The sequence below is a fragment of the Crocodylus siamensis genome, chromosome 1 (assembly GCF_052110815.1).
Source record: "Crocodylus siamensis isolate JL-2025a chromosome 1, ASM5211081v1, whole genome shotgun sequence".
In the NCBI taxonomy this organism is placed as follows: domain Eukaryota; kingdom Metazoa; phylum Chordata; order Crocodylia; family Crocodylidae; genus Crocodylus; species Crocodylus siamensis.
The window spans coordinates 218381350-218408564 of record NC_143395.1 but is presented as its reverse complement, the minus strand read 5'-3'; the positions used below and the strand labels follow the sequence as shown (position 1 = coordinate 218408564).

At 47.9% G+C, this 27215-nt stretch overlaps 1 protein-coding gene across 1 annotated transcript; it reads left to right on the top strand.

The window, feature by feature from the left end:
* The first annotated feature begins 31 nt into the window (after positions 1–31).
* Positions 32–27198, top strand: LOC149874143 (uncharacterized). The gene is made up of 20 exons (XM_090056803.1): positions 32–946; positions 1046–1102; positions 5693–5730; positions 7686–7826; positions 12945–13007; positions 13499–13619; positions 13754–13846; positions 15056–15216; positions 15494–15579; positions 15923–16006; positions 17763–17825; positions 18024–18101; positions 18195–18283; positions 19005–19041; positions 20501–20649; positions 21106–21168; positions 22446–22521; positions 23002–23086; positions 23269–23356; positions 24376–27198. Exons 1-20 carry the CDS (start codon positions 32–34, stop codon positions 24484–24486), a joined length of 2598 nt encoding a protein of 865 aa, XP_089912929.1. The 3' UTR covers positions 24487–27198.
* Positions 27199–27215: the final 17 nt, after the last annotated feature.

The following is a 27215-nucleotide window of genomic DNA, read 5'->3' as shown; positions in this document are numbered from 1 at the left end:
TCGGGCGCCGGAAGCCGCATTACAACATTGTATGGGGTTGGCTTCGCAGCGCAGGCGCGGATTGGCTGATGGCTTGGAACGCTCCCCCCATTGGCCGGTCGCGAGTCAACTGTCATTGGCTGTCGGGGGGCTGGCGGCGGGTGATTGGGCACTCGCTGTGACAGTGCGAGCTGGCGTTCCAATCCGGCGTACGCGTCAGTGCCAGCCAGCCGCTCGTTGCGCGCGCCTGCAGCGGGCACGGTCTCTGCCAAGCTCATGCTCCTGGCTCCGCCGAGCGGGGCCGGCAAGGGGGAAGCCGGCCCGGGGCGGGCTGCCGCAGGAGCAAACGACCCCAAGGGGGAAGTGTCACTGGAGAAGCATCACACTCCCTACACCCACGCCCCATAAACCCCGCCCCACACACTCCCTACACCCACACCCCACTATACCCCCTACACGCACACTCCCCATACACCCACACCCCCTTGTACCCCCTATACCCACACCCCGTATACCCACACTACACCCCTCCCCCCTACCTATTCCCCTACACCCCCTTGCACACCCTCGCCCAGCGGGGCAGACCCCCGCAGCCAGGAAGTCGCGTGCCCGACAATCACCCCGGGCAGGGGCAGGGGGCGCCTGGGCGCCGCCTGGCGAGAGCAGCCGGCGGCCCGCGATCTGCCCTGCCCTGCCCGCCTCCCCCGGGCCGCAGCAGCCCCACGTGCTCCCCCGCCACAAATCCCGGCCCCGCCGCTGCCGCGCCGTCGCAGCCCGGGTCTCTCCCCGCCCCCGCGCCCTTGCTCTGCCCGCTGGGACCATGGCGCTCGCGCTGCTGCTGCCGGCGGCGCTGCTGCTCCTGCTCCTCTACGTGGGCTTCGTGCGCTGCTTCACCGCCGCCCCCAACGCCGTCTTCCAGTGCCGGGAGCGGGCCGGGGCCGCTGGGTCCCAGCCCCCGCGGGACGCAGTGAGTAGGGGCAGCCCTAGGGGGTGGGCTGGGGGAGGGGGGGCGCCTGTGGGGTCTCCCTGGCAAGCCCTTGTGACTCTTCCCCTCTCCTCCCTGCAGTGGGGTCCCAGGCTCTCTGGCCAGCCCCTGCGGCTGATTGTCCACCTGGTTAACACGGTGAGTACCGCTCTGCCCTGTCCGTGCTGCCTGGTGGCCCCCAGGCAGGGCCCATGCTCTCCTGGGCTTGCTGGGGTAGGTGTTTGGGGGGGGTCCAGCCTAATCCTGTGTGCAGGGTTTAGCTCTGGCCCTGGGCAAAGCTGGTCAGAGCAAGAAAAAACAAACCCCATGTATAGGGCAAGGGCCAGGGAGGTAGGCACTGCTGTGTCTCAACCGGATCCCTGGGACTGCAGTTGTATGTTTAATCCATCCACATCAAAATGCCCCTGACGCTAAGTGGGTAAGACAGCTTCCGCATCTTTGCTCAGGCTGCTCAAGCAAAGCGTCTGATGTGGGTTGAGAGGATGCCTGTGTCCTGTGAAGGGAAAGGGTAGAGCACCCCCCCCCAACGTTTGTCCATTGGGGATTGCTGCTCATTAGAAATCAGGGGGTCTTGATAGTCCTCCCCCTCCGTGCAAAGTAACCCCTCTCTGAGACCCAGGGCCAACAGTGGGAGGAGGGATGCTGTCCAGGTGAAACTTCTTGTTAGCAAGCTGACTCCAAGTTCCCAATAATGTGATTACCCCTATGACCGCTACCAGCCTGTTAGTTTAGCACAGCTGTGCCTATGTGGCTGGCTTCCCTCGGCCTAGCTGCTGATCTGGCCTCATAAGCTGGCCCTTGCCAGTGGCCTAGCCAGGGTAGGCAGTGCACTCCAGCAGGGGGGTTGTGAGGGTCTATGAGCTTGGGAGACCTCAGTAATGCCACTCCAGCCTGCAGGGGCAATGCCCATGCAGGAATGTTGTCTCAGGGCAGCATGGGCCAGGCTGCCTTGGTAGCCAGGCACTTCCCTTTCCCTGAGCTTGAGATCTTCAGGCTTGCACCAGAGGCTTAGTGAGGGCTCGTTTCCCCCCCCAACCCAATCCTAAATCCACCGCCCCCACCATGAAACATACAATTTCTTGTAGTCAAGGTTCACTGTAATCATTGCTTTTTTACATATTTATGCATTATAGTGTGGAGTACATGCTACAGACCAAACTGTGTTTGTGTTGGCTGCAGACAGTCTTGCACTGTGCACTGTGAATACCATTGAAATCCCTTGATTATGCCTCAAGGATTCACCAGGATTTCTTTCTGTATGTGGCTTTATCTAATTGGCTGCATTTTCTTTCGATCTGCTGTTTGTTTATAGAACACCAAGTGCTTCTTGTACAGAGATACTGTGTTTGGGCTTCCAGCACTGCAGGCAACATTTTTAATCTTCCTCTACCTCCCTTTTATTGAAATAAATAAAAATGACTATGGGGGGGGGGAGAAAAAAAACCTCTCAAGGTTATATAAACTCTTGCATCTCCTATTTTATTTTTTATATCTGTTGTGTAAAGTCTGTTCTGCAGGTATGCAAATTTGGCTTGATTTTTGCTTTTTTTCATTTCAAAACAGTGGATTATGATATCTTCATTGTTTTAGGGATACAGGTTTTAGCTGTGCTGATTTTACAGGCAAAAGCAGTCAGAACTCTTGGTGGGTCTAATAAAAGATATTGCCTCTAAGTAGATGGTTTTACAAAAAAGCAAAATTTAGCCTAATTTGTCTAATGAAAGATACTGCCTCTACCAAGAGTTCTGACTGGCTTTGACTGTGGATCAACATGGCTAAAACCTGTGTCGACGAATGAATGTAATCCATATGTTGGCTTTGTGTGTGAGGCTGCTGGAGGCTCCGGTAACACGGACAGCCTAACTAATCTGCTGCCTGGGGAACAATCTTCTCACCTGATCTAGCTTTAATGGTACAGATGTTGGCATGTAAACAAGGCAGCAAACAGCAGCAGTTTGCAAAAGGCTGTCTAATAAGGGGCCATTCTGCCTGCATCTGACAAAACAGGCTGTTGCCTCTGAAAGCAGGATAGACGCGACTAACTCTCTCTACTCCTAGCTTGCAGAAGAATGTTAAACAGCTCAGTTAAGCAAGGCTTGCAGGTGAAAGAGTAGGGTATTCATTTGTTTTGTTTGTTGGAATAAAGCCAAAGCTACCCTTTACTTGTTCAAGGGACATGGCAATAAAAAATTCAGTGGCTGATCAGTTCTAGTGGGATGTTGTAACAAAAAGCTGTTGATCCAAGCATTCTCTAGGGCCCTGTAAAAAGAGATGCATGCTTGTTTCCCACGTGTTCTGACACGTGCAGGGAAAGTCTGGAAGTGAAGCCAAGTATAATGGGCAGAAAAGAATCCTGACGGTTAAGTTGGTTTTGACTGTGTTCCCAACCAAGAAACCTAAGGATCTTTGTCCAAAGATTAAACGCTTGCTTCACCAGTTAAGCTCTTCTGGAACATTGATTTATTCCTGCTCTTTTAGTTGTTTCTCTCTTCCTCTGACGTTGGAACAGCCATGTAATTCTCACATAGTGGAGTGCTGACAAACATGAGTTATTTGAGCCACAGTATGAGATGATTTTGGTATGGGAGTCGATGGAAATGTCCCATGACATTTATTTCAAAACAAATTTCTTGCAGAACATCATGTCTTAGCAAGATATTGATTATTTTGCCCATGTTTCCACATGTAAAGAACTGGCAGTTTGGGAACTATGTCTTCATTCACAACTTTAATTTTGTGCACTGACCCGGAGTTTAACAACTGCAGAAGTTAATCAGCTACAGGTTTTGTTAGTGGTGCTGTGGGGAAGTCTCATGGTGTATAGTATTGTGGCTAAAGCAGGTGATGTGGAAACTAGGATTCCTCATTTCCTCTAGCTTTGCCACTCTTGTGTCACATCCCTGTTTTGTACCTCGGTTTCCCATTTTTTAAAATGCAGGGGAGTGAAAACATTTCCAAACCTCATGGTGCTCTCTCTCTATCCATATTCATGTTGGTAAAATTTGTTGAGATCTCAGAAGCTGTTATAATCTGCTCTACTTATTTTTTTTTCTACCTGCTAAATGTAGGTATTAGAGAAGTGTATTGGAAATTGTAGCAAATAATAATGGTTCTTTTTTTTTCCCTTCACCTTCTTCCACCCTCCCCACCCCACAATGTCTTCCTGTGCTTTTAAGAAGTCTGCATTTTTAAAACAGAAAACAACTGATATCTGTAACCTTTTAACATTGTCACATTAGCAAGAGCATAAAGACAAATTTGAGTGCCTTGGTTCCTAGTCTGGATCAGAGAAACTTCTAGCACATAGGCCACATCGAGATGTGTAGGGGTGTATATTTGTAGTGGCACAAATTTGTACTACTACTTTGTGTCTCTGCACATGCCCTGTATAAGCATGTCTAGATGAGGGGGAACGCTTGTTTCTCTGGGGACAAGTAGCCTCGTCCCCAGGGAATACCCATGCCATACACACTGTGGCACGTGGTAAGTTATCCTAGGTGGGGCAGGGGAGGCTGGGGTCAACAGTTGTGCTGGTCCTAGTAGCCTTTCCTGGGGGCCTCCTGGGGTTGCTGCCTCAGCAGAAAGCCTGGGTGGCAGCTGGAGCATAGCTCCAGCCAGCTTGGCTCTGGTTTTGGGTGGCATGCGTTGCTGCCACATTTACCACCCTGTTTTGGGGGTTTTCTTCTCATGGGTTTTTTTGACTCTGGGATCACCCAAGGTCACCCCCCTCCCCCGTTGTCCCCTGCACTGCAAAGTAGGAGTATGGGGAACACCTGCATGTGTGGCTCCACATGTTTGTGCTTGTCTAGACGTGGCCTATGTGTGCTTGGTTGTGGGACATACTGTCCCGCTTTGGGCAAACTGCCCATACCCAGCCCTTGCTGGCTGCGGGGTCACAAATGGAGCAGTAGAGATGCTCTGGCCAGCAGTCAGAGTGCCTTGCTGGAGAACCAAGCCTCTGTTTGTTCTAGCACACTTCCCATGCTCTGCACTGTTTGTTTTTTCCTGATACTCTTTTTGCTACCTGGAAATCCTGGTAGCAATTTTTGCCCCCACCCTGCAAATTTGCAGCACTGGTCCATCCCATTTTAATATTCCAAACATGTGGTTTGTAGAGCCACAAACTGCATGTGCCTGCATGTCTGGACACGGCCCTACAGAGCGGATCAGATTGAGAAGGAGGCCAGTTTTGCTGGTTTAATAGGGTAAAAGTGTCAGTGGCATTGAAAGGAAACTGCTTGCAAATGGACTATGGTAACATTTTTTTTCCTCCAGAATTTGCATGTTCTGCTCAAAGCTGCAGATGTTATTTTTGGGGGTGAAATCTATAGATGTCTTATGGATAACTTAACTTTTGTTTTCTGGGATTGCCCCATCACTCAGAAGCATGCAATGTGAGGGTGTTAGCACTGAAGTATTTTAAGTGGAGAGACTAAAGAAATGCATGAGACATTCTCATGACCCAGTAAATGGGTTCAGATTTGATAGTGCTAAGCACTGACTTGCTTCTTGATGTTGTATAAATGAAATTCTTGTCTCTCTCTTTAAATTTAATGTTGTAGTAGAATCAAAGCTAAAATAAAACTGTGTCCCTACTGTCTCTTGCTGTGGGAGTTGATGAAATTAGAGTAGGCATGAGATTGGCCAGCATTCCTAGAGTAGGAGAAAGGAGGTATGGTAGTCGTATATTGTTTTGCCTGTTTTAATCTCCTCTGTCTTCTTCTCCAGGCTTTTGGGCAGTTCTGTTTAGTACCATTTTTAATGAGGTAAGAATTTTCTATATCTACGCTACGTGCTCTGCATTGCCTAACAAATCTGAGTTATCTGGAATAACTTCTTTAGAGGGAGAGGCTGTATAATTAGGGACATTTAACGGAGAGACTAGCGTTGAGTTGCCCAGATCTACTACACATGTACTGGCTCTTCTTTGAATTGCTCTAATTTGGTGACCATCACACTGCCAGGGAGGGTGTAACCTTTTTTTTTTTTCATAGTCCATCTGGAGCATGGGAACTTCACCTGGCTGCTTCTGTGCCTTCTGCATACGTTTTTGTGAAAAGTAAGGCTTTGCTTGAAGGTGTTGGGTATACAGACCCAGTGTTTTAGGTAAGTGTTAGTGGAGAGAGCCAAGAAGTTGGATGAAGAGTTGAGGGCTAAAAGCCACTTCTTGCTGAGGAGTTCAGGTTCATTGTCTTTGGTTTGGCCTGTTCCAAATCTCCTAACTGATTCCTTGGGGTCTGCAGTCTTGAAGGAACCTGTAACTACATGCACTTTGCTTTAAAGAGATGCAGTTAACAGGTTCACAATCCAGCTCTCTTGCATTGCTTATAATGGGATGGGCAACATGTCTGCGGATCCCAGTGCATTTTAAAAATCATTGTCATAGTACTGAAGTCTTCAGTTGATAGATATTCCTCCAGGGGACAAAATTAACACAGTCAAAGGTTGCCACCACTTTTGCTTCCTCTCTGTACTGCCTGTCCATCTCTGTGGGCATGGACAACTGCTAGTCTCTCCTCCCTCTTTGTTAGCTTCCTGGCTCTGATCTTTCCAGACCATTCTACTGATTTGCTTCTGTTCTCACTCTTAGTTTGGTGGGTACTGTGACACCTGAAGACATAATCCTGGTTAGCATTTGTATCTCAGTAATACCATGAAGGCTTCTGTTTGGGGGACGTTGGAGTGTTTGGAAGGTACCTAGTCAGAATAAAGAGGGGAAAAAAACCCATCCAAACCCTCCTTTTAAAAAACCCAACAAACTTGAGGTGCACAGATGTTATGAAACGGCATCGCTGCTTGGAGCAAGGACTGATGTTGTCTCACTGGCAGGAGTGGCATCACATATAAGGTTTTGGAATCAGTGAGATGCTCCGTATAGTATCAGACAGGCCTCTTTGCTTATCAACAAAGTAAACATAGCCTGTCTGGGGTGATCTTGGCTATGTAAAGAAGCTGGATGGATGTATGGGAGTGAGTATACTGCCTCTTCTCATCTGGACAACACACCTAGAATAAGAGCCTTTGGCAGATACTGAAGCATCGCATGAAAAGCCCTCTCAAACTGGTGATAAGCTTTTAGTCTTTGGTCATCATGAGTAGTTTTTTCTCAAGGCCTTGGTTTTCATGGCAGGTCTCTTGTTCATGCTTAGTCTTGAGCATGATGTGGAGCCCCAGGTGGAGAGATGCTGTTTGCGCCAATGTGCTCTCTCTAACATCCCAGTTTTTAGCCATCCTTTCAACGCTTGTCTTGGGGTCTGATTTTTAAACACTTGTTTGTGAAGCTTGATGGGATAGACCATATTATCTGTTAAAGGAAGAAACTCCACATTGCTTCAAGGTGCTCGTACTTTTTTTCTTCTTCTTCAGAGGAAAGCTTGGCTTTTCTGAAGCCAGCAGTAAAACTTCCTGTGGCACCAATGGGGCCCAGACCCCTGTGTCAAAATGAATGTTTGCAGGATGCCAGCTAAACACTTGTATGCTAGGAAATGGGAATTTCTGATAGATAAATAGGCTGGGGTCACTAGGATCCCAGCTTCTAGGAATGGAGAGAGACACAGAATTGCTCTGTAGTATTTATTAAAAGAAAATGCTTTGGAAAAGAGTTCTTTGGGGGTTTTTTGGTTTTGGTTTTTTTTGTTTCTGAACACAATGTCTTTTGAATGATAACTTAGGGTGGAACTTACAGGCTTGAGCACTGACTGCTTTATTTGTCTCCTTGTAGGCAGAATAACCTGTTTCTCCTGCGCTATATCCACATTTCTGAAGATCCCACATTTTTCCCGGAGGTGGCTGCAGAGGCTAAAAAGGACAAGCCTGAGACTAAAAGCATTGCTGAGATTCTCGAGCAGTTGATGGAGATGAGGTCAGCATGTGTCATTACAAAGAACAGTAAGGGTGCAAAACACTCTTGTATACCAACATGTCATCTGAACAAAACCAGAATTTCTGAACCAGTGTCCCCAGTCATAGGAGACGTTTTGTTTCTCCTGGAAAAGCTTTCTGAATTCCACTGTTCAGCTGGCTTGTCCTTCCTTTGCAAGCTAGTCCCTTACCCAGTATTTCCCCCTCCTACCTATGTGTTGAGCACCACTGCTCAACCTTTTTCTCCTGGTCTGTCAGGGGCAGTGCCCAGCCTGTCTGCAGGCTGGATGCAGCCAGTAGTCCTGATCCAGCACCCAGGGTGGGTGCAGCAGGAACCATCCAGCTACGTGGAGGGGGGCAGCAGACAGACCAATCCCAGTATGGTGCTGCAGGAAAAGGTGCTGAGGAGGGCGGAAAGAGGGCCCCATGGGAGGGGTTGGGGAATGGGGTATGGCCTGGCCCTGATCCCAAGGCTGGTGGGGGAAGAAATGTGGCCTGTTCCCATGGAGAAGGGGGCATGGCCCAGCTCTGACCAGCTACATAAGGGTTGGGAATTTGGCAGGTGGAGGGTGGTCATATTAATGCCCATCACTCCCCCACTGCCAAATAATCTGGAGCTCCATGGGCCACAGATGTGATGGCTTTGTGGGCCATATTTGCCTTGTGGGCTGGAGCTTGAGTATCCTGGTATAAAGCAATGGAGGTCACATTCTTTACTTCCTTAAGCAGCGGAGAGGGAGGAAAGCAAGGGGGAGGCAGTTTTTTATTTAAAGTAGGCTTGAATGAAGTGCTGTTGGCATGAGGCACTTTCATGTTTTCAGCCAGTTTTAACTACTTTGGAAACAGGCTAGTACCCTCCCACAACTGGGTCTCATGGAGTTTTGGGGTTTTTCTTTTATTTTGTATTCAAAGGAAGTGAAACACCTCTGTGTTAGATTCCTTTTTGTTTTATAGCAGCATCTTATTCAAATGCACTGTCTAACATTATTTAAAGACCAGGTGTTACAACCCACCTCCAATCTTTTGCTTAGAACAGACATTGGGTAAAACAGATGGATCTCCAATGACTTGTAGATGTGTCCAGTATATTCTAATGGTTGCCACCCAGGTATCACACTTCTTTTGGATTTAAGACTTGCTACTTAAACATAACGGGCACTTTTACACATGCTGTGGGAGTGAGGGGGGTGTGGTGCTTTAATTAGTGTGGCTAGCCGCTCCAAGAGCTGCTCTAATTAAAGCGCTGCAGAGTCTTGTGTATCGGCATCCCCATGCTTAAAAATGTCTCACTTAAACAAGCTTTAGGTCAAGCACCCGTGCCACCACTTTTAAGCATGGGCACTCTGATACACAAGATGTGGGAGGCTGCTGGAGTACAGTAATTGCCACACTTCAGCAGACTCGATTACAGAATGTCAGAACAGACTCGAGTAATTGCAGCACGTCATAGCAGCCTCTGACCTCTTGAACCGGCACATAACATTTCTTCTCCAAATGGCCTGCCTCTTTAACTTGAAAATAAAATGGTGAGCAAATATTAAATTAATATTGTGCATTCTATTTGATAAATGCATTTTAAAAAATATCGACAGGAGATGGGCAAATGGAAACACGACTGAGAATTGTCTTCTTATAAACACAGTAGCTCTTCTACACCATAGAGGCTGTGTCTAGGTAAACATATCTTTATTTGATGTTTGGGTGTAGTGTGTTTTCCCTCTGGTCCCATTAAACTTGAGAGCTGTAAATTTGGGGGCATCTTTGAATTCAAAGGAATATAATAAGTACAAAAACAATAGATCAGTACGGTACAGTTGGGACTATGGAGATTTCTTTGAAACAGACAGACTGACTGACTGTTACCAAACACCTGAGACTATTCAGTCTTTAGAGATAGAAGACTGTAGCCCAGCGATCAACAAACTTTCCTGGCTGTGGGCTGGAATGACCTGCCTTGGGTCAGAGGCAGATGCTACGACCCACTCATTGCCAGCGTTTCTGTCCATGACAGCATAGAAAGAGCAGCTGAACACTCGTCCCCCACCTCCAAATGCTACTGAAGCCCCATCTCCATAGGTTGGATGCAATGGCTCCATGGGCACTGGCTCCATGGGCACCTGCTACAGCCTGTCTGATCAGGATTTCTTGTGCAAGTTGAGACCAGAATTACAGTTACAAATTCCCTTCAACATTTATTATTATTATTAGTAATAATTTTTTTTACACCAAATTAAGATAATTATACTTCCTGGTGATCCTCCATTTCCTCTTAACAGGTAGGGCAGTGATTCTCCATCTGAGGTGCTGCAGCACCCTAGGATGCTGTGTAAGATGTTTTTAAGAGTGGTGTGGGGTGTGCATGCTTGTTCTTACCCAGCCCTTGTGCAAGGAGATAACCCTGTAATAAATTTAATTTTTTGAAATGGGGTGCTTTTCAACTCAAAAAAATTATGGAGGCATTTCTGGAGTCTAAAACCTTTGAGAACCACTGAGGTTAGGGTATCAATAGCCAAGTCAGATGAAGAGGCAAGGCTGTAGCACAGCCTTCTATTGTTTATATCCCAAAGCACAAGAAAAAGCACTTACCACAATGCCTACCTAGCTACCAGCAACAGCACAACAAAGATTCTCACTTATGCTGGCTAGGGAGGAGGAGTGGGGCACTCAGATTGGCAGCAGGTTGTCCTGAATTTGTTGAGACCTCCAAAATCTGGCCTTACTGTATCTTTTGAAAATTACAGCTCTGGAATGGAGGACTTCTTATCTCTTTCTCACTGTCTGGAAATGCTGCTTGTCATGTCCTGTATCTTCTACTTTGCTGACCCAGCCAGTTGTAACATCTGCAAATAGGCTTTGGGGCCTTCTACATTATGCTAAACTGCAGCAGTGCGGCTAAGCCCCTTGACCAAGGCTGACAGCTGGTGGTTCTGGCGTTGGACTCCTTCCTCTGTGTTTCTGGGTCACACCCCCAGAACACCTTCAACTCTTTCACTTTCTTCCTATACAGTACATGATGTAAAATTCAATTCTTAGCAGAAGGCAAAAAACATCAGCCCTTACTTTCAATAACTATCAAGCACTTTCCAAAAAGCAGTTATTTGCACATTGGCTTGTTCCACAGATTCTTATTCTATCATCTAAGGCTACTGTTTATGATTTAAATGCCAATGTATTGGTTATTGATTTTTAAACAGAAGCTTGAGCATATATTACTTATAACTTATGTTTGTGTTAGGTCTGTATCTGTCAAATGTAGTCAGTCAGTCGGTCACAGACCATCTCTTCAGCCTATACTGCCCATTGTTTTTTCTGTTCTACCCCAGCTTCAGGCAGCTTTCCATCTGTTACTTAACTGGTTTGTTTCCTCTTAACACGTACACAATTTTTGTCCCTTGACAAACGGCTCTGTGGTTTCCTACAAGAGCAGCAGTTTCAGGTCCAGCTGCAGGGGCTTTGGCCTCCTGCTTCCATTTGTCTTTTCTCATGCTGCTGCTGCTTCCTCCTTTTGCTCTTTACCCCTGTGCTGTGTTGCTCTTGGTGTTCAGGAGCAGACATAAGCAGTGCTTTTCTTTCTTTAAGGAGGAGCGATGCCTCATGGCCTGTTTGTGCTGGTATCTGGATGGAATTGCTCTAGCTCAGATCACATAGTCTCTGGGTACTGCTCACCCTCCACATCCTGGATGCAAGCTGGAATTTCTCATGGGACACTTCTGTTTTTTGGTTTTGTACTGTTTTGGTCTTGCTATTTGCTCAGTTCATTCTCAGATTTGTTTTCAGCAAAAAGTGGTTGCTGCTTTTGGTGGCATGGCATGCACTATCATCTTGGACTGTTAATCTGAGTCTTGTATGGATGAAGATCCAGCTGACTTATTTATTTTATTTGCCTTCTGGCTTGATCTACCTTTTTTTTCTGTGAGGATAGGGAGCGTTTCCAAGCCCCACACCAGACCCTAAGCATGAGTCAATGAGTTTCTCTCTTGCCATGTTGGTTGGGTTGTTGTTTTTTGGGGGGTTGGGGGGGGGTCCCACCTCCTTTCCTTTCTCCCCCCCCCCAAAAAATGTTCCATTCCTTGGTGTTGTCTTTTTCTACTTTAGTGCCTAAAGTAGCCCATTAAAGAGTGCAGGATATGTTTTGCTATTCTGTCAGTCCTGCTTGATGGACAAACCCTACTTTACCCAGGAATAGGATTGGTTGCTACTCCGAGGTTTACAGTCCAGGGTTATGCTGTTAGTATTATACTAATAATTAAGAACAGTATTTTTTTTCTTTCTTTGACTTATTCCTTAAACCTGCCTGTGAATGCTAGACTGGTAGTTTGTAGTTCTTGTATGTGCCATTGATACCTACATATACAGAGACAAATTTCAAGATTTGTTCCAAACAAGTGAAATGTACCTGAGACTTAGGAGCCCGAGCCCAAGCTCCAGACTTGGTCTTCCTATAGAGAAGGATTGCTTACTAGTTCAGAAACCTCAGCTGGGATTTTTCAAGGGAGCCCAAAAGAGTTAGGTATGTAGCTACTATTGAACTTCAACTACATTTTGGCACATAACTCCCATAGGCTCTTTAGCAAATTCTATTCCTTACCTTGCCCTAGGGAGTTAGATGGACAAATTAGATATGAGCATCATCTCACAGCTGAAGTAAAGATCATTTTTATTATGGCCTTCTTTGATTTTGGTATGTCTACATAAACTTCCTGCAGCTTCAGTTAATGTCTCTTCACTTCCTGTCCTAGCCGTGGTATAATACTCCAGTGAGCTGGACAGCTGTGTCCATCCCACACATTGAGAAAGTGATTCCTTAGCTGTACCTTGTAATGATTGGACCAAAAGGTATTACTTGTAAGGCAGGGTGTGAAATCAGGCTAAATGTTAACTGTTGCTTGTGTTTATTTAAAAAAAAAAGAAAATGGAAATGTAGCTGGAAAATGTTTCTTTCATCTTGTAAGCTTGCAAGAAGGTGGGTTTTTAAAGAAATCATCACTGGGCAAGCATAGGTCCTAGCTCTGCTGAGTCCCTGTGCTTCTGGGCAGGTGCAGGGGCAGGGTCTGAAAAGCATGTTGGCACAGCACCTTTCCCTGTTTTGAGAACAAACAGACATCTCTCCCTCTTACAGGTCTCCTTCTGCCCCCTCTGGATTCAGCTTCAGGAAGATCCAGGACTACCTCAATTCCTACCGGTAGGCAGGGTGAAATGATGGGTGAGAAGAAGCACCATGTTGAGAACCATTTTGTTGTCTTGTCAATTTGCCATCATAGTTTGTTGCCTTTTTTCCCTGTGCTTCGTGAATTTTTGGAATCCTCTTTCCTACAGTCTTGCATTCAAGCTATGGCAATATCTGTTATACCAGGCTTGTGAATGTGGCCCAACTCTAAAGCATGAAAACTGTTAAACAGTTTGCATCTCTTGGCTTGTTTCCTGGAGCAAGGCATGGTTTGAAGACAAGCTTAGCTCCTGTACTGAAGGGATGTTCTGCATAGCTTGGCGTTACTGGTTGTCTAGAGAGCTTTGCTGCACAGTTCTGCTGAGGGCTCAATTCCTCTTCCGCCTTGGCTAGTTGGAAGATGGGATCACACCTGCTTGGAGGATGGATTCTCTCAGAACAGTGTGGGCAAGAGAGAGCTAAGGTGAGAAATCTAACAGCCTCCCTGTTTCTCTTCTGTTTCACAGGACCGGGGAGCTGACGCCAACACAGATTGCAGAGAACGTTATTTCCTTGCTGGAGGATTGTGAAAAATCAAGCCCCCCGCTTCGAGCAATTGTACAGTGGGACAAGCAGCAGATTCGGATGGTATGTCTGTGTGGAGTAGGAGCAGGCCTTTGCCCTCTCTGAAGCAGCAGTGTTGTATTCTTTACCAGAGGAAGGCTCTTGCTCTAACCTGCTGCTTGTTCAGCTAGAGATAAAACTTTTCTCCTTTCCTGCAGATGGCTGAGGCCTCTACTACTCGCTACAGAAATAAATGTCCCCTGTCTCCTTTGGATGGCATCCCAGTCTGTGTGAAAGAAGAGATTAAGGTGGTGAGTTCCCTTGGTAGTGTGGCTATGGGGGTTTTGAGAACTTGCTATGAACCCTTCACCTGAGGAATGCTGAGAAGCTGTTTTGCTTCTAAAAGGCATAAAAAACCCCCTTTTGAGTTCAAAAACATGCCACAGGCCCATGGACCTTGCTGCTGCAGGGAGGTGTTGAGACCGATTTCTCAGACTGGGGGCGGGGAGGGCTAGGCATTCATGGGAATGAGGGTAGCATCAACAGTACAATGGTAGGCTAAAGAATAGGATAACATGGACTCTGGAAGGTGAACGCAACAAGAATGCCCTCCATATCTGGGACTTCTAATGCCAACTGTCCCCTAACGGGAAGGGTTGGGGGTTGGAGAGAGAAGGTCTGTCTTCTTTCCTGCCAAGACAAAGTTCAATAAATGTGTTGCCAAGGTTGGGGAGTAAGGGTTTTTCCTGAAGTTCTCATCACTAGCCTAACTTGGCTCCTGTTCAAGTCCTCCAAAGGATTTTTGAGTTCTTTACTGCTGTCTGGTAGGGTTGGGGTTCAGACTTCTTTGAGTATTTTGAATCCCTTTCCCTGCCCCCGCCCCCCCAGCAGTTTTTTACCTCTGTCCTAGCATGAGTTACCCCTTACATCTGCCTCCCCTACTAGATGGCTTTGCTTTCTGGGGCATAGAATTTCAGATTTGCCCATGGAGTCACAGGCATTCTGTCCTCTGCCTGGTGTTTGGACTCCTTATCCTTGTTGTACTGCTACATAGCACCTCTGAAAACATAACCTCTTATTTGGATGCCTAAATGCCAGCATAAGGACCTGTTTCCTCCACCCAGAAAGTGAACACAGAATTTATTGAATGATTAATTTTTTTTTTTTTTTTTTTTTTAAGCATTTGCATGTAGTTGTGCACTTGGAAAGCATTAGCACACCCCACCATGTGGTAGCTCTGCAGGTAGCACTTGAAATCAAAAGGCTTATTCTTTCCCCCAAGTTCTCAGATGGCAACTAACTGCCAGAGGTGGCAAGAACAAGGAGGGCAGGACCCTGCATGCCCTGGAGCTGCGAGGTTAATAGTTGCTATGGTCAAACTTGCTCAGCTATAACATGTCCCTGTCTTGCCCGGGACAGATGAGACAAACCTGTTGTCTTGTGCAGGGAGGGATGAAGGGGGAGGAAAGAGTCATTGGTATGTGCATTAAGGATGCCTAAGGCACCCCCTTCTCCCCAAGGTGCCTTATTATCATCGATCAGGAACAGCATATCTGGGGACACAGCCTGAGACTGAGGATGCTACACTGACCAGGAAGCTGCGGGAGGCTGGAGCTGTCATAATTGGGGTCTCGAACATGCATGAACTGGGGACTGGAACCACTGGCTGTAATCCCAGCAGGTGAGAGATTCGCTCCCTCCTCCCCCTTTGGATTGTGACATTGGTGTGATAAACACCTCCCCCGCGCACACGCAAGCACATGGAGTACAGGATGAGGGAAAGCTGTTAGGACTGTGGGGCAGAATGCCCAAAGGATGGGTGTAGAATGGGGTATATGCCTTAAAGAGCAAAGTGTGCATTTCTTTGGGCAAGAGATGGGGAGAGGCCATTTCTGAATTCTCTCTTGGTTCCTCCTTTACCCTTCCTGAACAACTGCACTCTCTCATATCTCCTTCAGGTTTCATGGCACCACTCGAAACCCATATAACCCCAAGCACTTCACTGGTGGCAGCTCCAGTGGGTCAGCAGCTGCGGTAGCTGCAGGTGAGATGCCCTGGACCTGGCTTGAATGGGAAGGGGTACTGTAGGAGCCTCTGGGGCCATTGTGGAAGGTCCCAGGGTCTGTTGGTGTCGTTACTGGCTGGAGGCTTGCAAGATGCCTGCAGGCATTTGGGGAACTGGGGAGAGCATGAAATGGCACAAATCCAATAGGTGGGGCCTCTGATCAGGAAAAAACCCACCAGGGTGAATGTCGTGGTGTTTCTTCCCCTCTGCCTCCAAACTGAAGGTTGCTGGTTTGGCTCTACAAGGAAATTTGGAAGTGAATGGGAGCTCTGCGTAGTGTGGCATGGTCTGTTTACAGTGTCTTTTAACCTGTTCTCTGTAGGTCTTTGCCCTTTGTCTATCGGCACTGATGGAGGTGGCTCTGTGAGGATTCCTGCTTCTTTTTGTGGTGTTGTGGGGCTGAAAGGTAACCCTGCTGCACACTCACTCTCATCAGACTGAGGAGTCCTGCATTTCCCCACAGGGGGTAGGGCACTCCACAGTCCCCTTCCAAGCACCAAGCTGTTCCCCAGCCCCATAAGGACTTTGGGAGTGATGGTAATGACATGCTGCATGGACAATGTTGATTGCAAAGAGTTGTTATTATCCAGCATCCATTGCATTAGACTTTGCAGTGTTTGGAAGGACACTTAGAGGTGGTGCCTGTGTTTTGATGCTCCCAAATCAAAATTAAAAAATGAGGGCTTGCAGCCAAGAAGGGAAGCACACTGCAGAAGTAGAGTCTCTGTATGTGTCCAGGTGACACTTGATTCTGTACTCCAGCCGTTCGTGCCTTTCAGCCCCTACAGGGTCACTTGTTCTAGCGGAAGAAGTGGGGTAAGCAAGTGTCATTTTGTGGGCTGGAGGGCAGAAGGGGGAGATACCAGAGTATGAACCATGCTAGCCTTGGCCCCTGAGCCCAGAAGCATCTCTTAGGTATGAAGATGGAGATAAAGACTCTTGAAGTTGTCTTTCACCAGCAAGAGTGACATTTACTCCCACTTTACCATGCTTCTCCCCCTGGGAAGAAGATTAAGAAGAGAGAGAAAAATGGGCAAGAAAAATCTGATATTTGGCTTCTCCTGTCTCAGTGGTGGCTTTAATACAGAACCTGTAGATAAATGTCCCCCGACTTGGGGATTCAGGAGACCTTTTGATTGAGAAGGTCACTGTATCTCCTGTTTTCAAGATGGGGCCCTGATTACCACTGGATTAGGGACCTGGCTAGAACAGCCTGGCAGCTCTTCTCTGTCTGCAAAGCAGGAAGGTGATTTTGTTGCCTTTTAGTCCTGCAGTCACCTATACCCACACTAAAATCCAAACATGCAAGCATTTCAGAGCTGGAATCGTGGTTCATGCTGGAGAGGGGGCCAGGAACAACAGGAACCTTTGTGCTGCAAAGGCCTTTAGGGATCCAGAGCTGGGTTAGTATCTTTTTCTGGCAAGCATAGTTGCCATCCCCTAAAGCAAAACTTAATGGAAAAGCAGAGTCCCACCTTGGGCCTGGAGGGAGGAACAGGCAGGGACCCCATGCTGCAGGATTCTTCCATCTCTGGAATGCCCAGTTGGTTATCAGACCTGGGTTCTTCCTGAGCTGCACCAGAGGTCAAAGTGCTCCTCTTCCTCCCCTGCTGCTTGTGCTTTCTGGGAAGAGGCTGTGGTATGGGCCAGTTTGGCTGAATAAAGAAGCCAACAATCTGTGCTGCCAATGGCTCCCACAACAGTAGAATGAGGAGGTGTAGAGTTATGTGATTAGAGACCAGATTTAAAATGAGTGAAAGGATTTTTTTTTTTCTCACACAGCAAGTACTCAACTTGTGGGACTCATTGTCATGGGATATTGTGGAGGCTGATGGTTTTAACCAGGCTCAAAAGAGGATTGAACAAATTCATGGAGGAATGGACCCCTCAGTGGCTGTTTAAACACTGCAGTAAAGGGTGCATGTCCTAGGTCTCAGAATGCTGGAAGCCATGAAAGAAGGGTGGCAGAGGATGGATCAGTCTGGACAGACACTGCATAAGTACTCTTCCTCTCAACACCTGCTCTCTGTTACTGTGAGACACAGGAGATAGGGATAGATGGACCAGTGGCCTGACTCGGGATCATAGATGTTATGCCCATCTCTGACTCATACCTGTTGTTCTCTGTTGCCTCTAATCGGGGTCTCTACCTTGTCTTGAAGGTACATTTGGATGTTTCAGTGCTTACGGTTGCCATCCACTGTCCTACTCCACTGTCAGCCTCGGTAAGAACGCTTTCACTGTGCTGCTGCAACTTGGCTGGGCATGCATGTGTTGAGCCTGGAGTGACTGGTGGGGGAGGGAACAGTGGGCACCTGCATAAGAGGAAGCATGCTGACAAGAATGTGTGTGGTGGAGAAGAGTGAGGGTGAAATCCCTCCACATCCCCACGGGTTCATAACATTTGGATTTCCTTTGGACAGGCCCTATTTGTGCATCGGTGACAGATGCAGCCATTGCATACAGCATTTTAGCAGCACCAGACCCCCTGTACCCCTACGGTGAGTGAGCTGCACCCTCCCTCCTGGATGCTCTAGGTGCAGTCTCTCATTGTGATAACTTTACCTGACAGAGGGTGCCTTTATCCCTTGCAGGATTGCACCAGCCAAAACCATCCCTGTCAGACGTACTTGCCCCTGACCTGAAGGGCTTAAAGCTGGGAGTGGACTGGACTTTCTTTAAGGTGCCTGTTGTTACTTCTCCTTCTGTGCTGTACTGCAGTAGGTGTTTTAAGCACCTTCAAATAGAACTTCTCCCCCTTGCCTGGCAGCCAGGGATTAACTGATTGCAAAGGGATTTCCCTTTGCTTCTCTGAGTGCTTTGGCATGTCAGAAAACATTCAATCCAGTTCAGAGCAAAACTTTTCCCAGAAAGTGACTTGTCTGACTCTGCCCCTGCCTCCCCAGTTTTCTGAGGGGTTTGGGTGATAGCACAAGGAAGCAATATGCATCCAAGTGGATGGCAGTGCTTCCACTTGAAATCTTTTTTGAGTGGTTCACTCCACAGGAGACTGTTGATATTTCCACCTTCTTTGGTCTCCATATGAGACGAAACCAAATGCTAAAATACTGGGATTTCCCTGTTGCATGGAAATACCATTTTTTCAGTACTGTTTTCCTGAAGGTTGTTTGGGCTGCATGGTCTTTGGGTTCAGGCTTGCTATCCCGTGGTTCTACTAGCCTCCCTCCCTGCTAAGACAGCAGCTTCTGATCATTGTAAGATTGGAGCTGATGCCCAAAGAGAGCCTGGGGTGATGCAGGTTGGATCTGCTGCCTCCAACTCTGATGTAAGCAAAAAGGGAATCCGGTGCGCAGGGCAGTAAGGTGGCAAGTTAATTGAGCTCTGCTCTGGGGGAAGAGGAGAGGTGATGACTAATCGGGTCCTTCTGTTCAATGTCTTTTCAGGCTTGCAATGCAGAGATCTTGGCAGTCTGCCAGAAAGGTAAGGCACAAGAATCTCTTACCTTTTTATTACTAATCCATTTGGGATAGCTTCTCCCTCCAAGTGGCCTTTAAACCTCTGGATCAAAGGCTGGGAGGTTTCACAAGAGGAAGAACATGAGGGCAGCTGACTAATTCCTAACTGGCTTGTTTTCTGTGTATGTCTCCTATGAGGTGTCTTGTAGCTCACATTTTGACTAATCTTAGTTAGCAGGGCCTCTTTTCATCAACAGCCATGGGGCCCTGAATAACCCTGGGCTTATTTTGAGTCAATAGCATCAGCAAGTCCAGGCTTTTTCAGGTCAAATAGCTGGGGTAGAGGGCAAGCCTCCTGAACCCAGTGCTATGGGTTTGTTTCTTTGCCCTGTTGTAACTCAGCCTGTGATCAGTACTACTTACCTGCTGCTTTCTATTTTAAAAGGTCTCTGTTTCTCTTTTGCCACAGCCTACCACTAAATGCTTCACTGTATTCAGTGGAGTTGGTTCCTGCTCCAGCTACCTTACTGCTTGGGGCTTTGGGTAAAACCAAAACAGAGGGTGTCTGTCTTGTCTATCCCCACTTAATTTAAAAGATGTTGTGAGTACTTAGATGGGACACCCCATAAATATATGGGTTCTACCAGTTGCTTCCACGCTTCATATTCCAACTGCTTGGCTCCATCTCCTCTGGAGGTGCTTGATGCTGTCCTAGGTGTATTTTATCTTCTGTTCCCAACTCTTCTATTTTTTACACATGCATATATGTCATACATACAAGGACTTTATAAACACCCTGTGCAACTTTAATAACTCTGAACGTATACATGATAGAAGCAAACTAAACAGCAATTGAAAGCATAATTAATTTTTAACGTGATACAACTCAGATTTCTAGGCTTCAACATAACCACCATTTTTCACAAGACATTGTTCAATTTTTCTAACTTGTAGAAAACATTTTCCAGTTGCTGTTGAGTGATTTCATGAATTTACATTTGTGATCCTTGCCCTATGCATAGCTTAGACTATGCTGCAAAACTTAATGAATTATGCTTAGTGAATTAAGTACCTTGGTCCAGTCCTATTGATAGCATCCTCCCTGGAGCATGGTGGGGCAAGTGGTGCTGCAGATAACACTTCCCAGCCTGCCATTATCCCTTCTTTACTGACTGGCTAACCAAAGTGGAAGCAACTCTCAAGGAGTAGCCAGGTATGGGAAGAGTCAAGAGCACATCCACAAGCTCCAGGGATGGAGGGATTATGTAAACAAGCCCTGTGGTGGCTTGTTTCTTTCTTTGGTTTCTCTCTTCTAGCTAGAGGTGGTCAGGAGCATTACTGCACCTTGCACTGGGTAACCAGGCATGCCAGTAGCAGGCATGTGGGAGCCCTGGTCTTTCACAAGATTGAAATCCTAAACCCTCTCTCTTGGCAGTGGGTTCAGCACAAGTAATGTAGCATGTTGTGTTTTGCTTGATTGCCAGCTGTGGAACATCTGCAGGCCCTGGGTGCCACGGTGGTGGAAGTGTCCCTGCCAGAGATGGAGGAGGTGCGGGTGGCACATCTGATCTGTATTCTCAGCGAGATGAGGGACTTCCTGCAGCCTGACTTCAACCACCACTTCCAGGACATGGTAAGGGCTTGCCCCCTGGATTGGCAGCACCCATCCTGCTTATTCTAGGCTGTTTGTCAGCCACTATTACCTGTGAAAGGGCAGACTTGCTATGTGGGAAAACCTGAGTCCTTCCTCACTTCCTTGTGGTGTGTGGCAACCAATGTACTAAAAATGGCCATGGGAAGGTAGGATGAAAGGGCCATCAAGTCCAGTGCCCTGCTGCTGCAGGTGGCTGCATCTTGGAATCCCCTCCACATACCTGTCCATTCACATTTAAGGTGTACAGCCCCTGCTGCCTTCCCACATGCCCCTGGGGAAGGCTGGTCCAGAACACAGCATCTTGATCTGTAGTTCCTGACAAGGCAGCTCTGGCTCTGGGGAGAATGTGAAAGCTCCTGCCTTATTCTTTACCCTGTGCAGATATGAGAACCCAGCTTGTGTGCAAAGCACTGACCTGATACTATTGTATTTCAGAACCTGGAGACACGGGCCAACCTTGCCTTGGCTTCCAAATTCACTGCTCTGGATTACATTAAGGTGGGGAGCATGCTGTGGAGGGGGCCTAGTGGGAGGCTTCTCCCAGCTTGGTGGTGAGAAAGGAGGGGGATGCATAGATGGCAGGAGGTGGGGGCTAATTGGGTTTAGCCAGCCCCCCCCCCCCCCCCAAATACAGGGTAGGGCTGCAAGGCAGCCCTGCTAAGGGCTTCCAGCAGCTTCAACAGGGGTGGGGAGGGAGTGGGGCTAGGGGAGGGGCAGGCGCTCCACAGCCAGGGTAGGGTACAGGACTGAGCTGCAAGCAGCTCATCTGTGGGACGTGGCTCCTGCTGCATCCTGGGAGGTATGGGAGCATGCACCCCCGGATCTGCGCAGGGCAGGGCAGGCTGCTGTTGGGAGCTGGGCCGGACTGTGCTCGGGGCAGGTGGCGGCGGTGGTGGGAGAGGGCTATGGGTGCGGGGACTGCTGCAGCATTAGTGGTGATTGTGATTGCTGCTGCTGTTACTGACAACTTGGCACAGGGGGTCTGGGGTCTCCATCCCTTCCAGCCCAGTGGCGCAACCAACACTGGCCCCCCTCCAAGCCCTGGCTCCAGGTGCCACCAGGAGGTGTGGGACTGGGGGCCAGTGCAGAGAGGCAGCCAGGGCTGGTGCGGGGCTGGGGGGCAGTGGACTTGTTGGATTGGGGGGTGCTAGTGCAGGGCAATGACCCTGGGCATGGAGGAAGGGGCGGCTGCACGTGCACAGCGGGCCCCAGCCGCGATCATGGGTCCAACTCCACTCTGATTTCCCTCCTCTCCCCCACCATGGCATTCTTCCCCTCCCCTCTGCAGATTTTCCCACCTGGGAGGGGGCGCACATTTGCGCATATGCTCCAACACTTCCTTCCCTCCCCACCCCCCAATTTTTTTTCTCCTCCCTCCGCCTATGGGAAGGACCTATATTAAGGGTTCTATCACCTTGGGGAAAAGGGCCCTAGAAAAGTTTTTTTTTTTGTTTGTGCTTTTTAATCTGTTGGTGCTACCCTCTGTGTAGGAAGCAATGCTTACTTGGGCAGACACAGAGGAGTCATTTGGGGTAGTGTATCGCATGGGGGGCCTACGGTGGTACTAGCTCTTCATTGCTGAATCATAATGAAATGGGGCTGGAAGAACCCTTAGGCAGTTATCCAGGCCAACCCCTACCTGTTCTTCTGCAGGGACGGGTGCTCTGATCCTTGATCACAGGGGTAGGTATTGCTGGAGGACTGCCTACTTTGAAGCAGGTGTCCTGTTGAGTTGCATGGGCTTGGTAGTAGACACCATCTCTTTCTGTTTGCAGGCAAACCGGCAGAGGAGCCGGAACATGCGCTTTTTGAAAGAAATTTTTGCCACTGTGAACTGCATCCTCACCCCAGGTAACTTCCATGGAATAAAGTTTACACTTGGACCGTGTGCTCTGATCATACACGCACATGTATGTGGTGTGCAGGTGCCTGGCTTTTTAAGAATGACAATTCATCTTGTCATTTGCAAGAGTTCTTGCTTCACAGAACTGCATAACCTTCCCCACACTGAGCTTTCTCTTCCTCTTGACCCTTTAAACCATTGCTGTATATGCCACCAGTCTGCTCACTGTAGACATTGCTGCACATTTTGCCAGCTAAATTTGGAATGACTGCCGTGCTCCCTAAAGAGAAGGGAGCCAGCATCTGCTGTCTTGTGTGTCGTCATATTTATCTGTCAGCTGGAAAACGCTTTCTAGGGGTAATGCACACGTTGGGGTCTTGAAGCCCTCAGGAGCAGCTTGTTGCACCTGCAGTTCGGTGGGAACCTGGGCTGTGCAGGAAGGTGGGACAGTTCTGTGGAGCTCACCGACTGCCTGTTCCTCTCTACAGCCACGGCCTGCACTGCCCCTAAAATCCATGCAACTGACCTTGAGACTGGGAACAGTGATATTCTAACAACTATCCGGACCATGAGGTAGGAACTGATCAAGGTCTGTCAGGGAAGTTCACTATCATAATCTCTCCCAGCTCCAGCAGTTAAAAAGAATGGTTCAGGAGCAGGATGTGTAGGAGCACAGTGCTCCTGGCCTCTCCTCCTGAAACTGAACAGGGCTTGCAAAGCAGCAGGCATGCTGGTGACTCTCTACCTTCTTGCAGGTACATGCAGCTGGCCAACTTCACAGGCATTCCAGGCCTGGTAGTTCCAGTCGGGTACACGGCTGCTGGGCTTCCCATCAACTTCCAGGTAAGCACCGCCTCCCCTGTAAATGTTGGGGCCTGGCCTGACCAGACAGCCCTGCGCTGCATGGATTGGGTATTTCTTGTGTTGGTGGCTGTGTACACATCCAGAGGACCATGGAATCCAGTGCTAGGAAATTTTAAGCTTCCAATCTCCTCCGTAGACCCACTACTATGTAAAACTGCAGATCCTGGCTCAGGAATAGCTTTGGCTTGGACATGAGCAGGAACCTGTAGTCTCCTTCTCTATTCCCAAGTGCACCTTAGCCAGTCTTCTCTGCCTCCCTGTTCCCCTTGCTTCGGTTTCTCGGTCTCTTCATCCGCTGGTTCCTCTCCCTCTTTCTGCCCGCATATATCCATATGAGGGAGGGAGGCTGCTGGCATTGGCTTGGCAGAAGCCAGGAAGCAAGGCACTCTCATTTGACCCTACTTCTCTTCCACATAGCCTTGGTCTTCCAGGGCCTGCACGCTATAATTTGTTGACTAACCTGCCAGCGAACATCACATCCCTGCTGTTCCATGCCTATCCCCATCTGATTCAAGCACAGGCTCTTGTTTCCTGCTCCCTTCCTAGCAAGGTCCTCTCTGCTTCCTGAATCAGAGGCCTCAGAATCCAGCCCACAGGGAATGGTGCTGGGAGCAGAGCCAGGCTGTGGATAGGGGCCCTCCAATGCAAATCTGCAGGTGCCCTGCTCCCATAAGCCCACTCTCTCTTCTCCAGGGCTTTCCTAGCTGGCCCCTGGAGCCAGTTGGACCCAGCAGAGATTAACCAGCTGTTGTATTAGAGGATTTTTTTATGCCCCTTTTCTACACTAGTGGATTTCCCTAGCCCCCCTGCTTCTCCCCACAGTCCTAGTAGCTTCCACAATTCTGTCTGTGAGTGCCAAGTAGGCATTTGCTGGACCCCACATAGCCTTGGTCAGGTCTGGGCTGTTCCAGCTGGAGAAGCCCTGCCTTTTGTGCCTAACAGTGCTTGAAAGCCCTACATATGGCGACTGACTAACTGATGGCATCTCCCTCTTGCAGGTCATGGCAAAGTGGTGGGATGAGGCAGTTCTTCTCCGTGTGGGGCTGAAGCTGGAGCAGTTCCGAGGCACGACCAGGAAGCCAGCCATTTATTATGATGTCTTTGCCTAACTGTAGGACCAGAATGGGAGAGGCTTTGCTTTCCCTGGTCTAGTGTTAATGGGATTGGAGGAAAAAGGGTTGGGGGGAGCTTCTGCTTTCACAGGGGATCTGAACAAGGGGCTGCAGTAGGGTGGGATGCATTGTGGAACTTTCCTATCCAAATTCTGCTCTGTGGTATGAGGGTGCTGAACAGACAGCAGTCTGTGTATAAATCTAGGGCTGATAGGAGCAGGGTCCATCCTTGTTTCTGCAGTAAAGCCAGGCTGCAGGGATTAGGCTAATAGGACCAACCAGGGGTATTTTCTGCCTCCCTATTCCTGCTCCTAGATCATACATGTAATTCCCTATAGCTTCTGGGTCTCTTCACTGTGCCATTGGTGTGGAAGCCTCTCTCCCAACAAGGCTTGGGCACTGGGGCTGCTTTGCTCCTTGGCTCAACTGATGAAAGTCTGCTGTGACAGCTATGCCCATCACACTGGAAATGAGACTGAAGTATCTGTGGAGAGGGCACAGCCTAATGTAGGGGACATCTAGTTCATTCTCTCTTAGGGCCTGTTGGGAGCATTGCTCTGCTTGAATAGAGAGAATCCATCTAGTGTCAAGGGCTGAAAGCAATCGCTACAGTACCTTGAAAAAAGCACTACCTCTGCCCCTTGTTGGAGGACCAGTGAGGACGAAGCTATATTGCTCTTGGCCTCAGACCTAGCCCTCTGTGATGGTAATAGTATGACATACTGTTTGAGTCTAAAGAGCATCAGCAGCAGTGGTCCCAGCTGTGTTAGCTCAGTTGGGTCAAACCTGGGTAAAAAATATTTCCTCTGGGCAGATATCCAATCTTATATGTGTATTTGCTTTATAACAAAGGGGCAGGCTTCTCCTCTATACATACCCAAAAAAAGGAGTAAGATGTATTTAGGCATGTCTTCTCTGTTTTCTGAGAGATCCTTGGCTGCTTCTGTGACTTGACGCATCAACTTCAGTTTTAGGGGGACCATCCACACGCTGTAACTTTTATTCACAAGGGAGGAAGCTGGCCAGTAGAACTGAAGTGTGGCTCTTAGCACAGCATGGGGAGTGTTGCAGCTAGATGTGCAGGACTGTCAGAAACCAACATGCAAGTACATTTTAACTACAGCAGTAAGAGAGAAGCAACAGAGCAAGCCATCTCTTTTCCCTTCCCGGCACCTGCTTCTGCCAAGGAATTTTGCTGGGGGGAAAACTCCAAAAATGGTACTAGACTGGGAGAAGAGGTGCTATCCTGTATTGCTTCAAAAAAAGCAAAGTAAATTGCCTTGAAGTCTTCACTTGCTGCTGCTTTTTCTATACAGGAACTGGGCATTAGAAAAGTCTTAATGCCACAGGCTACAAGGAAACCTTCAGGTCTCAAGTGGCAACATTTTGTGTCTCACTAGAGGGTCCTGAGGCAGCTGTATATTTGCTTTATAACTTGTTCTTTTCCCTGTGCCTCTCTGAGATGCAAGGAGTGAGACCCCCATGTAAACATGTCTTCTATCTCTGGTTTCTGCTTGCCCCTTTATTTCTTCTATAACAGGAAACTTGTATCTTTTTTTGGATTCAGTGTGAATTGCTGTAACTTGCTCGCAAGGAGGGGTGTAAGGCTTAGTTCAGCCACTTGTTCTGGCAATAAATCAAATTTGGTGTTATGATTTCTGCCTGAAGAGAGTAGGGTCCAGCTTTTCAAAAGTACCTGAGCATCTGTTTCCTAGTATGGTAGGTGCCCAGGCTCCCTTTTTAAAATATGGCCCTAAGCTGTTTGGGTATCATGTTTGGTAACTGTCACAATGATGGTAAACTTTCCCTTTTTTTAGTGCAACTCCTGGGGTCATAAACTTCCTCCATTATTACTCTGAGAGCATTTAAAAATCCATTGCAACTCTGGTTGAGAATTACCAGCCTCACATTAACCAGAACAGGAAAGGCAGCTGGGTCTAAATTTCTTGGCAATACATGTGCATCTTACGCTTTTCATTTTTAAGCAGATGCAATCCTAGACACAGGGTTATCCCATAGCATTTACACAATGCCACCCCCCCCCCCCCAACCCCTTCTCTGTTCTACTGTATGCTCCTATACAGTGCCAGTTCCTGCTCCCCCAGCAACCAGTCATGTGGGTTTCCACACTTTTTTTTAAGGATGCGTCCTAGTTTTTTACTGAAAGTACTTGGGCTCAGTCAGCTATTGGGATCAAGCTCTAGTAACTGTTTTGCAGAGCTAAGTGTTCCAAATATATACCAAAAAAAAAAGCAGCACTTGTTTCTGATGTAGGATTAATGTATAGATTGCTGTGAAGAAGCCCCTTATAAAGAGGCTACCAGCATGTTGGTTTGTTCAGAAGGCTCCTGGGAGATATTACTTAAGTGCACTACTTTGGCACAATTACAGTTGCATTTTCAGTTAAATAAACAAATTTGTCTCTTCCTTTGAGAGAACTATTCTTAGTTGCAGCAGGAATTAAGGGGAGGGCAGAAGAGGGAATGAGAACTTGTTTGGACACTCATGCATGGGAAGGGCAGCCTAGTACACCATGAGACTGACCTTTTTATGCCCCCATACTGAGAAACTGAAATGCTTAGGAAGCCCACTCTCCTCTTAGCTTGAGTGGTACTGCCCTCCCTGTGAGCTGGTCTGATTGTAGCCTATTGCCTAAGAGGAGCTGCTCTGCATTAAACAATAAAAAACAGCTGCCACCACCCAAACACACCTCTTGACGTACTCTC

Coding starts and splice junctions, on each gene's coding strand:
- LOC149874143 (XM_090056803.1), top strand. CDS start 32: ATGGGGTTGGCTTCGCAGCGCAGGCGCGGATTGGCTGATGGCTTGGAA. Junction 5,731..7,685: donor TTAGTACCATTTTTAATGAG/GTAAGAATTTTC, acceptor GTCTCCTTGTAG/GCAGAATAACCTGTTTCTCC. Junction 18,102..18,194: donor AGACCCCCTGTACCCCTACG/GTGAGTGAGCTG, acceptor TATCCCTTGCAG/GATTGCACCAGCCAAAACCA.